Source organism: Prenolepis imparis, unplaced genomic scaffold (assembly GCF_030444845.1).
Source record: "Prenolepis imparis isolate NDT839.2.m4 unplaced genomic scaffold, iyPreImpa1.0 SCAF_3, whole genome shotgun sequence".
NCBI classification, from domain to species: domain Eukaryota; kingdom Metazoa; phylum Arthropoda; class Insecta; order Hymenoptera; family Formicidae; genus Prenolepis; species Prenolepis imparis.
Window position 1 is genome coordinate 21,225,355 of NW_028141161.1, and position 13,023 is coordinate 21,238,377.

A 13,023-nucleotide genomic window follows, 5' to 3' on the forward strand; every position below is an offset into this window, starting at 1 on the left:
AATTTATCTATTCTTAATGTGCTTATCTATATTTCGCATTATTATAACATATATCTTTTAAATTGCTTCTTCTTTAAAATATACTTTTTTTATTTATAATTATTTATGAAAATTCATAAATTATTAATAATTTATGATTAAACGTCTGACATTCTCGGAAAAGGCAAAATGATTCTAAATCGAACAAAAAACCATTTGAAATAAAAATGATAACAATAATTTCGGGAAATTTAATGTTATCGTGGTTGACAGCGCATTTCATAGAACTTAAGCAAAGCATTTTTTTATGAAAAGAAACGATATATTATAAAGAGTACAAATAACATGACATATTTAATACATACATATAGGTCGTAAATATGCAAATCAGTTCAGCACGAAAAATAAAATGTCTATTACTCTCTAGCAAGCAGAAAATCTCTCTCTCACTCTCTTTTCATCCAAGACATGTGTAATACATTCATCACTCAAAAAACATATCTTCTTACATATTTATCTTATTAACTTAAATAAAAATTTCGAGTTTTTACTAGAATAAAATTGCACCGGTAATAAGATAATCTTCAACTTAATAAAATCTCAAATATAATAAAACATAATGAAATAAAAATGCAATTATTAAAAATAGTTATTTTTATTATTTAAAAAAGTTCATCAAGAATAAAAATGTCTATATTTTATAAGTTAAATCATTTACTTTTCTGAACATAAAAGTTTCATTCTCTTCTCACCCTTGCAATTTTATTCTTCCTCTGGCAATTTTTTTTTCCAAAATTAATCTTATCTATTCGTATTATGATCTTGCGAAATTCCAATTTCCGTTTTCATGGTGCTTAAGAAATTATTATATTTCACGCACGCGGTGAATCAGAAATGCAAGACAAATTTCATTTCATTCATTGTCTCTTATTGGAGTGGATTTGACAAAATCACAATCGACCTCAGTCTGACATCGTGTCCAGGATCCAGTCCACGTAATAAGCGATCCTGGTGTAGACTCCCGGGACGCCCGCGGTACCACATTGCTTCACCCCGTAACTGACCACGCCGTATTGAATGATGCGACCGTCGCCGTTGTATAGGCCCAGAGCTTGCAGGGGTCCGCCGCTGTCCCCGAAGCAGGAATCCACGTCGCGTAGACCTCCGGCGCACAATTGCTTGTGCCAGATCTGCGTCGACCGCCTGTACGCCTCTTTGCACTGCTCGTTGGTCACCAGTGGCAGCCTCGCCTGGAGAAGGTCTTGGCTACGTGGACCCAATTCCGTCGCACCCCAGCCGGTCACTATCGCCTGTCAATCAGGAATAAGAAGATTCGACATGTGAAATCAGGAGAGAGAGAATCGAAAAAATTGGAAGATAAATTCCTGAATTGGAATCATTTTTTTTGCAGCGAAGAAGATGCCTTTAAAAATGATATAGGAAGACGAAGAGCAAGTATGACAAAAATTTTCTCACCTTTTTGGAGTTTAGCGTTGCCGCGGTGCCGATCGGCAAGCAAATCGGTTTGACATTCAGAGGCCTGAAGTCTATAGAGCCGTTCAATTTAATGAGAGCGATATCGTTTTGCAGTTTCGTTCGCGTATATTCGGGATGGAAGTAGAAACTTTCTATGCCAAAATCCTGATATCTCTCGGCGCACCGGAGCTCAAGTCCGTCCTCATCGTAATCACAGTCGCGTTCCTTGTTTATATCGTGATCTCCCACCCTGACGCCTATCAGTGATCTGATATCTGAAATTTAATAGATTTGATCGTGTAATGTAGAAGACTCTGCGTCGATTGTTTAAGAAGCAAATCGATATCCATCTTGAAGGTAATGAACAATTTTAGATATCACTTTTAGAATATTTTACATTTACTCTTTATATTTAATTTTTTTATAATATATATATAAATGTATAATTTTTAAATTTTTTTTACAAGAGTTTCTCTTTACCTGTTGGAAGTTGGGTGACGCAATGAGCAGCAGTGAGGATGAATCGTTTGGAGATGATGGTGCCGCCGCAACGGAACTCCGGATTCGCCTTTCCGGTGTCGTACGCGATCAACGCCATCCACGGGTACTCGAAGACCCCGGTCTTGTTACCACCGACGACCCTCGACTGAGTGAGGGGTCCGCACCTTTGATGATCCAATAGACCTAGGTTCGGATGGTTCGTAACATCCGGCAGAGATTCATCAGAAACGATTTGCGGGGTCACCGTGGGTCGTCTTGTCGTCGTTGTCGTTGTTGTAGGTTGTCGCTAAAAATTAATATTTAATGTCGTAGATAAAATTTAATTTATTTTTGCACGCAAGTGTCAACTACTTTGACACTTTATTCAGTTAATTATATTATATTTTTCTCATCTATATAATATAATATATTATATTGTGATCAATGATTTTACGATTTGAGAAGCTTATATATTTCTTCAAAAATATGAAGCGATATCGAACGTAGAATTTCTTCATAATTAATTAACTTATTTGGAGAAATCTTCTTCGAAATCGAAGCAAGAAAACTAGTTTTTGATTTTATTGTTATGATAGTTTGTTTTTGCGCGAAATACTAACAGAACTTTTCGCTCAAATTTGAATCTCAGACTTCAACGAGTAGATCTTCAACGAGGAATCCTACCAATACAACGAGATCGGAATAATACAACGGAAAGTCGAGGTCGGAGAAACCTGTTTCTGCGTTATTTTCGAAGACTATCAAACGCGTCCTGTGGAACGATGACATCCTCACGTTAATAATGCAACAGCGGAACGTATGTATGTATAATTTGATCTATCACACAAACATGAAAAGAGTGGAAAGATAAAGATTCATTTGAAATTTATTAAGCTTCTCGATAAAGTATGTCGATATTTTTGACACGATTAAAAGAACGATCGATCCGCTCATTAATAATTTTCTAATATGTCATACATGAATTTGTATCATAGAAATTAGCAAAAATTTTAAAAGCGAAATGAAGGATTCTGAATCTCATTAACAAAAGCTACTACAATAATTTGTTCGAACAAAATCATATATTTTGCGAATCTCCCAAATGAGATCTATTATTTGTTCTACTTTTACGGCTTTTTTCTTGAAATTAAAATTGATTTTACACGTTATACTTAAATTTAAAAAAATACTTCATAAATTTTTAATTTAAAATGACTTTACACAACATTGAACACGATTATATATAATGAACTAATCTAAAAGAATCATTACCTCATTCGTGCAACAAACCATCGGGTCGTTACCCTCGAAGCCACATTGCGCGTCCCTGAGCACCCGCAAAACTTCTGGCGAAAGCGGTCTCGGACTATTCCTCAGGATTGTTATGATAGGCGCACAATCACGGATGTTAATGCAAGTTTCGCGAATATTCGGACATTGATTTTCTACAACAATAAACCATTCTGCAACTTAATCAAATATTTTTCAAATTAAATAGCATTTTTTCTAAACACAAGATTCAGGCTTAATTTAAAAGACATTTTCAGATGTATATACGTATCGCAGAATATATAATTTCTAATATTTTAAATTAAATAATTAATAAATTCGTGGAAATAAGAATAATTAAATAATTAAATTTTACAGAAAGAAAAATTGATATAAATTAGAATCAGAAGTGCGTTTGAAATATCGTTGTACGTGTCAAGTTAATATGCAAAATATATTCAAGAATTTCTTATTAACATTATTATTAAAAATAAGGAAATTAATTAAATTTCCTTGCAAGTAACGTTCTAAAAAAATTACTCACGTGCATTGATTGCAGCTATAGCGAGGTAAAAGACGAACAATCCGATGGATATCATGTTTATTTCTGTGTCTAATTCTTGTAGCTATTATTCTAAGTCCTCTTTCTTTCGCTCTCTCTTTCTTTTTCACTGATCAGAGCAAGCCAGAGATTTTTCCACTCCGAAGGTTATCGCCTGGTGATGCTCTTTGAATAGAAAACTCGCATTCCTCGTGTTGGAGAACGTATATAGTTCCACTCACGTTCTCCACCGATTTGTAACCCCGAGTTTGCACGAAGTCGCGTAGTAGCACGAGTCAGTCCTGAATCGATTGGAGTCAATATTCATGGATTCATCCGCGAGAGTCGTGATAGACTAAGTCCCTCCGCTACCTGCTGAGTTTAATAAATCTGTTGGATCGTGAAAACTGGTGGGGATGATTGTCCGGATGAATCGCCGCGCCGGTCGTGATTCGCTGCTGATTAGAAGAGAGCTGTATCACTATTCACATGATTTGCATTATTTCGTGGAAATAAGAAACGCCACGAGCTTTCCTCGATAAATTCCGTCGTCGTCCTTTTCGCGTTATCCTTATCGTTCGAGGTCCGAACTTGTTATCGCACAAATTTACAAACGTTACATTGCCTCGGGAACGTTGGTGCTATTGATATATTCTACTCAAGACAGTAATAATTATATATGTACATTTATAGAGTCAATTTATTTTTCCTTCGGAAAAATTCAAGATAATCTTTGATTGAGGAAAAACTTTCCAGGTAGCAATTTAGTCATTTTTGACGTCATTTTAACATCAAATTACGTCAAAATGACGTTTCAGAGAGTCGTAGCAATTTATTATTTTTTTATTGCATATTTATTATTTATATTATTATACATTACATTTATTTTATTTACTTTAAAACTTTAAAAATTAATATGTATAAAATTCTTAATATTTAATTTTAACAATTATACAAATATTTTGTAAAAATTGTGCAGTCAATTTTGATTTTGTTGGTTATACGTTTTTCTCATTAATAATTTGAGAGGGAGAGGGGATTTTGTGCTATTATTAAATTTATGAAATCATAACGAAGACAGTCAAATAAATGAATAAATATATATACATATTATATATTCAAATGAACTGATCTTAATAATTTCTCGGAAGTGAAATAACTTTATTTATAAAAAATTAGAATAAAAAAATAGAGTTAGCATTCCTGGTCGAATGGAAATTAATTGTCGTCTATAAATAAGAGCTGATCAAAACATAAAAAAAAAGCTAAAGAGTCAGAGGAATTTTTCACGAAGGGATAAAACCCATGCGGAGATATGAGAGGTGAAAGGAGATAGGGAAATAAAAGAAAAAGAGAAAGAAAGAACCGGTTGAATGTTAGAATGTTGTATTTTTTGTACAACCTGTTTTTGAAAATCGAGTAATCTTCGCTAAAAAAGAATAGAAATAGAATCTCTTTAATCTTTACAATACCACGAACTTTATTCTCGTTATCTTTAATTTTTATTTAATTTTTTTTTCTTTCTCTTCCTTTATTTGAAAATTTCTGTTTTGGATTCGGATTATACTTTACTCTTCCTTTTTCCTTTATTTCTTCTTTCAATAAATTCTATTGTTTTGTTTGTCTGATGAAACCTTCAAGCTTTATGCAATCTCTCATGTTTATCTTCTTGTTTTGACAGCAATTACTACTTTAGCACTGTTTTAATATGAATACATCAGAAAAATAGACTTGTTAATGAATTTATATAATGAAATCTCACAGAATCTTGATAATCCTTATCCTAAATATAGTAATGCATACGACAAAGTAATGCATAATGCATTATTGTATAAAACAAGTCATATTAAACATAAAACAAGTATATATTAAGTCAAATATCATATAAGATTGCATAGATAATTTAGAAAACAAGTAATGAAAAAATAGAAAAAACTTAAAAAGATACTGTATAACGATTTTATGAAATATGCTATGATGTTTAATGTATTTGAAGATTATTCCCATTAAAAAAGTGATAATTCCATATTTCGCAATAAGACAACCGTGAATCCGTGACGTCGAGGATCTTGTAATCGCCGGAAATTCCCAGTATCAGTGCTGCGTGATTGAAAGTGTATTGTGTGTTGTTCTGTTGAGTGTGCAACTTAATTTTAATCACTGTTGATTGACGAGGAAAGTTAACAAATAGTGTCAGTACTTTCCTATAATCTAAAGTGACTATTGTTAAAGGATATCCGCTATATATTCTTCTTCATTTATTTGTCATCCATCAAAAATAGCACGCACAGTCTTCATACTCGTTATCACAACCGATAGCTTTCACAGAAAAGACACAGAAATTCGATTATTTGCAAAGACGTGGTCTTGTGACGTCAAAAATACATAGCTCATCATTAAAAATATGATTATAAATTGTTTTATGCTAATTAAAAAAATAACGATTAACGACTGTTAATCGAACACCGAGTTCTTGAACATTATTTCTTTGTAAGCGTGAAATTTGCGAAAATTAATTTTTTTCTCAAAATAAAAAGTTTAAAATATTTAAAAATTATTGAAAATATATATCTGTAAATAAAAATAATATCAAATAATATTAATTATAATATAATTACTTGAAACAATTTTGTATAAATATTTCTCTCTCTCTTAATGATAATTATAAATAAATATATATATATTTTTTTTATTACTTATAAAATATATAAATTCTAAACAAGGTTTAAGATTTTATTGACCAACACTGACTAAAATTAATTCTTATATTATAAGACTTATTTTGGGAATAATCTCAATTCGAGATTTATTTCCCGACTCCCCTCTAACCCCCCTATAAATTTATAGGCGAGAAAAATATAGATCCGAAAGTCGCTGAATCGGGAATCGAACCCGAGACCTTTCGCTTGCCGGGCGACTGCTCTCACCAACTGAGCTATTCAGACCCTTCGATTCTATACTTCTCTCTGCCTTGATAAACAATTTCAATCAACACCATTATTAGGTCCAGGTGTGTAAATAACAATATGTAGGATGTGATTTGCCAGTCGAATTTTTAAACAAGGTTTAAGATTTTATTGACCAACACTGACTAAAATTAATTCTTATATTATAAGACTTATTTTGGGAATAATCTCAATTCGAGATTTATTTCCCGACTCCCCTATAAATTTATAGGGGGGTTAGAGGGGAGTCGGGAAATAAATCTCGAATTGAGATTATTCCCAAAATAAGTCTTATAATATAAGAATTAATTTTAGTCAGTGTTGGTCAATAAAATCTTAAACCTTGTTTAAAAATTCGACTGGCAAATCACATCCTACATATTGTTATATAAATTCTATTTTTTAATCGATATATTTTCTTTTCCGAAATTCTATTTCGATAACTATGCTAATCATTAAAACGCAGCGTTCGATTAATTTGCGTTGGCCTTGATAATGTTTTTCAAAGTTGTGTGACAAAGATTACTGTATAGTGTCATATTAATAGGTCAATTTCTTTAATGACTCGTGCGCATTGATAATCCCGGAACAAATAATGATGCAAATGTCGAATATACGTAATCGTCGTCGACGAAATTTTTCGCGACAACATTATTAACTGCAAGTTCTTGTCATTTTCTTCGAAAGAAAATGCAACTATTAAGAAATCAATGTTAGTTTATTAGATAAGTAAAATTGTGTCGATATAGGAAACGCATATTGCATATTGCTAGTAACATCATAATCTACTGATAAATTGACGATGATAAACATCACATTTTTTCGAGAATATAAATCTTTATGCGAAGCAATCCAAAGGAGAGAGAGAGAGAGAGAGAGATTTTACATAACATACATATATATTATATACACAAGATGCATCAAAAATTGTTTTCTTGAAAGCGAAAAAAAACATATTATTCTATTTTCAATTCACTTTGTGTGTATATATACATATAAAAATATAAATGTTAAAATAATAAACATTGAAAGAATGTTAAGTGTAAAATACATATATAAAGTATAATATGTATAAAAAAAGAGAAGAGTAAAAACAATAATAAATATTATTATAATACACATAGAAAACATTTTTATTTATTTTTGTCAATGCATTGTTAAAAACTTAAAAAATACTTTTCTCAATATTATACACACTGACGTTCTTATACACACTCTGACATCTTATAATATCTATTTATCGATTATTATCGATTATTAATATTGCAAAATTCGTTTTAAATCTATACAATAAACTGCACTTTATTTAAATAAAACTTATAAAAGAGTATATTTGAAAATAATTGTTATAAATATGTATCATCAAAAATTAAAATAACATGAGCAATTAACGTCGCTTATAGCTATATAAATTTCATTCTAGTAATTGAGTATATTTATGGAATATTTATAAAATACAGACTAATTTTTCAATTCGGTCGAAGCTATTGCACCAACTCTTTATGTTAAGTTTATCGCAGGGAAAAGAGACAATACATTTTGATCATTATTATGCACTTACAATATCGAGTGACATTTGTCTCATTGATGCATAACACATTTATCACGATAAAGAATTTGTTCTGACGCATTCTCTTCATTAATTTTGTCAAAAAAAAAATTTGAACAATTCTTTATACATTATTCTATTTTAATAGGATGGAATATGAGTATAAATATTTTTTTAGACCTTCTAATTAAATCTACTAACACAATTTTTCTCATATTGCAGGAATACGTTGATTTTCGCAAATTCCATCTCCAACCTTCAATCTCTCGAAAGAGTCTTTGGAGCGATATTCAGAGAGAGAGCTGATCTTCTTATACAATGTTTATATTACGCTCTAAGTTTACTAACGATCCAAGGAACGAAGTCTGCCACCCTGGTGTAGACACCAGGCCAGCCCTGCATGCCGCAGGGTGATGGTCCGAAGGACACGACACCCACGGTGGCCCATCTGCCGGTACCGTCGGCGATCCTCTCGACGGCCATGAGGGGACCACCCGAGTCACCCCGACACGAGTCCTTGCCCTTCTGACCGCCCGCACAGATCTGTCCATAGCCAAGACGGACGCCGGCGTTGCTGTAAGTCTGATCGCACTGCTCCTTGTCCGCCAGTGGCAACGCCAGCTTCAGCTTGACGTTGGACGCCGAGCGGATCTCCGTCTTGCCCCAACCGGCCACGATGAGTCTGCCCTCGAGCGACGTGTTGGACGGCAGGCAGATAGGCTTGACGAAGTTGGTGAACGCGACGTCGCGGCTCAGACGCAGCAGCGCGATGTCATAACGCTGGTCCCGCGACAGCGGCCTGTACTCCTCGTGAGCGATTTGCTCCTCCACACCCACGGTGACCGGATCGTCGGCGCACACCACGCTGTCCTCGCCATCCTGCACGCAGTCCCTCTCGGTGTCGGTGTTGTACTCGCCCAGACGGACGCTGGTCAGCCGCCAGTTGGACGGCAGATCCTTGCCCTTGATGCAATGGGCGGCGGTGAGGACGTAGCGCTTGTTGATCAGGACACCGCCGCAAGCCGTCGTCCTGCCGTTGGCTGTAACGTCATTCAAAGAGATTATAATTTATTTGATGCTATGATGATATCGATTGTGTAATACAATTGATATCTGGATTTTTTCTCCCCACTCACGTTTCTGATACTCCAACAGGACCATCCAAGGGAACTCGTCGATCTCGGTGCGTTCACCACCCACTATCCTCTGGGACAGATCCCTGCCACAGTCGGTCGGCAGCAACGGATTGTCGGCTAGATGGACCTGGATGTCCTCGGTGGGTCGCGGGCTGGATGGCTGCTGATATCCCTGGGATTCCGGCCTGGGATTCGTCTGGATGCCGCCCGGACGGGTGTTGACATTCGTGTTGGCATTACCTACGCAGCACACCAACGGATTCATGCCTTCGAAGCCGCAGTGATTGCGTCTCAGATAGGCTATCGCTTGCTCGCGAGATTGCTGAAGGATGCTGGACACTATCGGGCAGTCGCGCGCAAGGATACACGAGCCTACCTGACCGTCAACTCTACAGTCCGACCGCGAGCTTTCTGTCTCAGAAATCAAAATGAGAAAGTTATTTTTAAATAAAAGGTATGCATACATATAATTAATTTATTATGCATAAATTAACATTATAATTAATGCAATTTTTTTTATTTTATATTCAACCGCGTAACTTTAATGCGACGGATTAAAAATTAATTTAATCGTTTTATGTTAGCAAAAGCAAAACGATTCCGTATATATAATGGCCTGCGCAAAAAGCGTTTTTGAATTGAGTGTTAATAGTTTTGCATAATCACATCGTTCAATTAATACATGTTTTTCTACAGCTTCTAGCCATCTAGCGCAATATAGATATTTATAATCATCTATCTAGAATTTCTAGTTGTTTGAGTCAGAGATTTTTTTTGCATAATTTAATATTCTGTAATGTAATAAATACTATAAATATTAATTAATATAGAAATAACTGTGCTATATTTATGATAAATATTAATTAATATAGAAATAACTGTGCTATATTTATGATAAACTATATTGATATTTAATTTACGAAATTTATTTGTATAATCGTAAAGTTATATTGATTATTATTAATTATTCTTAATGATAATATAAACACATACATATATGCTCACACATTAATATTATATATAATCTGTATTATCTTTGGATAATCCGAGAAATATTTATAAATCAGAATCTATCCTAAGATTTATCGATACGCGGAATCGGATAAAGCTGATTTCACACAGCTGTTGTTCCGTCATTTCCGTTGATATACCTGTTTCCTGACATGTTTTTAGTCATTAATTACATGACGTAACGCAAAATAATGCCGCGTACGAATGCAATCGATGGGAAACCGACATCTAGCCTTTGTTTTCGCTGAAGCGCGTCATAAATTGATAACTAATAATGTCGCGAACCCGGATAATCACGTTCCGCGATGATTAAACGCGATAATAACTTTCCATCAGTGATTGAAACTAAATTTGAGATGAGTGACTATTACGAAGATTCAGGTATATTTTATGTTGACGTGTGGTAAATACACTAGGTCGACCTTGGATGATCAACGCTTTGCTTTTTTTCATCGCGTACGTTAAGTAAAAAAAAATAGAAGACGAAAAATTATGCATATTAAAGAAATTATATTGAAATTATAAATTATAAGCAAACGCGTATGTTATAAATTGAAAGATTTTACATAATAGTTTGTTATAAATTGGAATTATAATTAATTTCAACGTCGTCTCGATAAAAAAAACTGTGTGATAATTATTACTTTTGAAAAGAATTTCAGATGGTCTGCGTGTAACATCAAACAATACGTGTGAACTCTACCCTTTATTAAATTCCTGTTCTTTTTTAACTTTACCATAAACTGACTTAATTGAGTCACCAATAACCTTGATGAAACAATTCGAGTCATTCATCTTGATCCTGCCTTTTAAAGCCCCTATATGACAAAAATTGAAATAACATTTGTGTGGACAAGTTTTTAAAAAACCTTCTGGAAGATCGAAACATTTTCTGTGAATGTCTTTACGATATCTTTAATATTTTCTACAGAATTTGAAAAAATATATGAAAGAATTAAATAGATTTTGATTATAGCCTTCGGCTATTTTTTCTAAACTATCATCAACATTGTGTATCTTAATTACATTTAAAATGTTTTATTATATTTTAAGGAAGCTACTCACGCGCATTGATACTGACGATCAGCAATGTCAGCAACTTGAGAGACATCGAAGCCGACCTCGACATCCTCGGTGAATTGTTCAACTTTTCAATTTATCAACGCAAAAGTACCGAGAGATAATCACAGCACACTTCAACAACGAGAACTCGCTCGGTTTTGCACAGCTCCTTCCGTTTTATGCCTTTGTGCCGAAGACCAGGACACCAACTGACGGTGATGTCCATGATAAAGTGACCGGACCCAGGGTCAACAACTGTCCCCACCACCACTGTCAACAGGCTTCGCCTAGCTAATTAGCAGGGGCGGATTAGCCGAGGAATCATCGGAAAATTCGCGCGTTTATCACACAATTTAGGTATGGAATATATATTTGAAAAAAGAAAAAAAATATTACAGAGAACGAAATCCTTTCGAGAATAATTTTATTTTTAATAAGCTTTTTTATATTTATCTTTTATATTTATAATAATTATATTTATAATAATTTTATTTTTTAGTTATATATTTTCTTTCTAGATATCGTGATTCTTTTTTATAATATAAATCAGAATCAGTAGCGACAGACGCGATTTATTTTAGAATTATGTGAAATTAATATTGCTCGTATCAATGTTGTCTCAATATTATTTTTACAACCATTGAGTCCGGGACTTCCCTATGTCAATATATATATATATATATATATATATATATATATATATAATAAAAAATATACATAGACCAGTTCGCTCCTGCTTTATTAGCTGGTTGCGATTTCCTCGTCTTTCTTGCTTTTTTATCGAAGCCACGTTTAAAGATTAGTAATTTTGATTCATATAATTGTCAAAAAATAGTAGCCAAAACATAGTACTTATTTTTTCTGTTTATATGTATAACGTAACATAACACCACTACAGTTTCATATATACTTTTAATATTTATATAAATTTTAGTAAAACAATAAAGAACTAGAATAAATTAATTATCAATTCCAGTTCTTTATCATAATTTTAACATATGAAACGTATGAAATTGGCGTATCTTGGAAAATTCGAAAATCCTATGAGATCTGGAAACATTAATAATCATTTTCCGATTTTTCTTTTTTTTTTCTTCTGCGACGCATGTATTTTAGAGAACCTGTTTGCTTGCGAATTCATGGTGTTAATAACGAATTAGAGATTCGAGGAAGTCGTCTTGACGTCATCAATCTCACCATCGATAAATTCGCGAACGGAATTGATCTCTCAATTGTAGCAAAAATATTAAGATTGTGAAATCAGTGTAATCAAACATAGATTTTTTTATCAATAGCATTATGTGAAGTCATCAATAATTCTCGACCGAGTCGAAGTTTGATATCTTATTAATACGCGCGCGCGTTATCTCATAATTTGCAGTTTATATAGCATAATGCAAATTATGTTATAATATATATTCGCAAAAACTTTAGAGCGAATGTGTATATACATATCTATCAATTAAATAAAACTCTAAAGTTTGTTCGCGCATTTTAGAAACATTAAAATCGCATTAACGTTGACATTAAATCATGTGGCTCAATATTTTACGTTATACATGTAATTCCTCATCA

General features: G+C 33.4%; 1 protein-coding gene across 1 annotated transcript; it reads right to left on the reverse strand.

Annotated features, from left to right (window-relative positions):
- Window positions 1–245: 245 nt before the first annotated feature.
- LOC145934353 (transmembrane protease serine 9) lies at window positions 246–11,802 on the reverse strand. Its single transcript, XM_083034712.1, has 9 exons — window positions 11,452–11,802; window positions 9,376–9,786; window positions 8,571–9,279; window positions 5,434–5,443; window positions 3,749–3,830; window positions 3,208–3,380; window positions 1,936–2,242; window positions 1,456–1,730; window positions 246–1,289 (listed from the first exon to the last, which is right to left on the reverse strand). The coding sequence occupies exons 1-9, from the start codon at window positions 11,513–11,515 to the stop codon at window positions 942–944; spliced, it is 2,379 nt and encodes a 792-aa protein (XP_082890838.1). The 5' UTR covers window positions 11,516–11,802; the 3' UTR covers window positions 246–941.
- Between the last annotated feature and the right edge of the window lie 1,221 nt (window positions 11,803–13,023).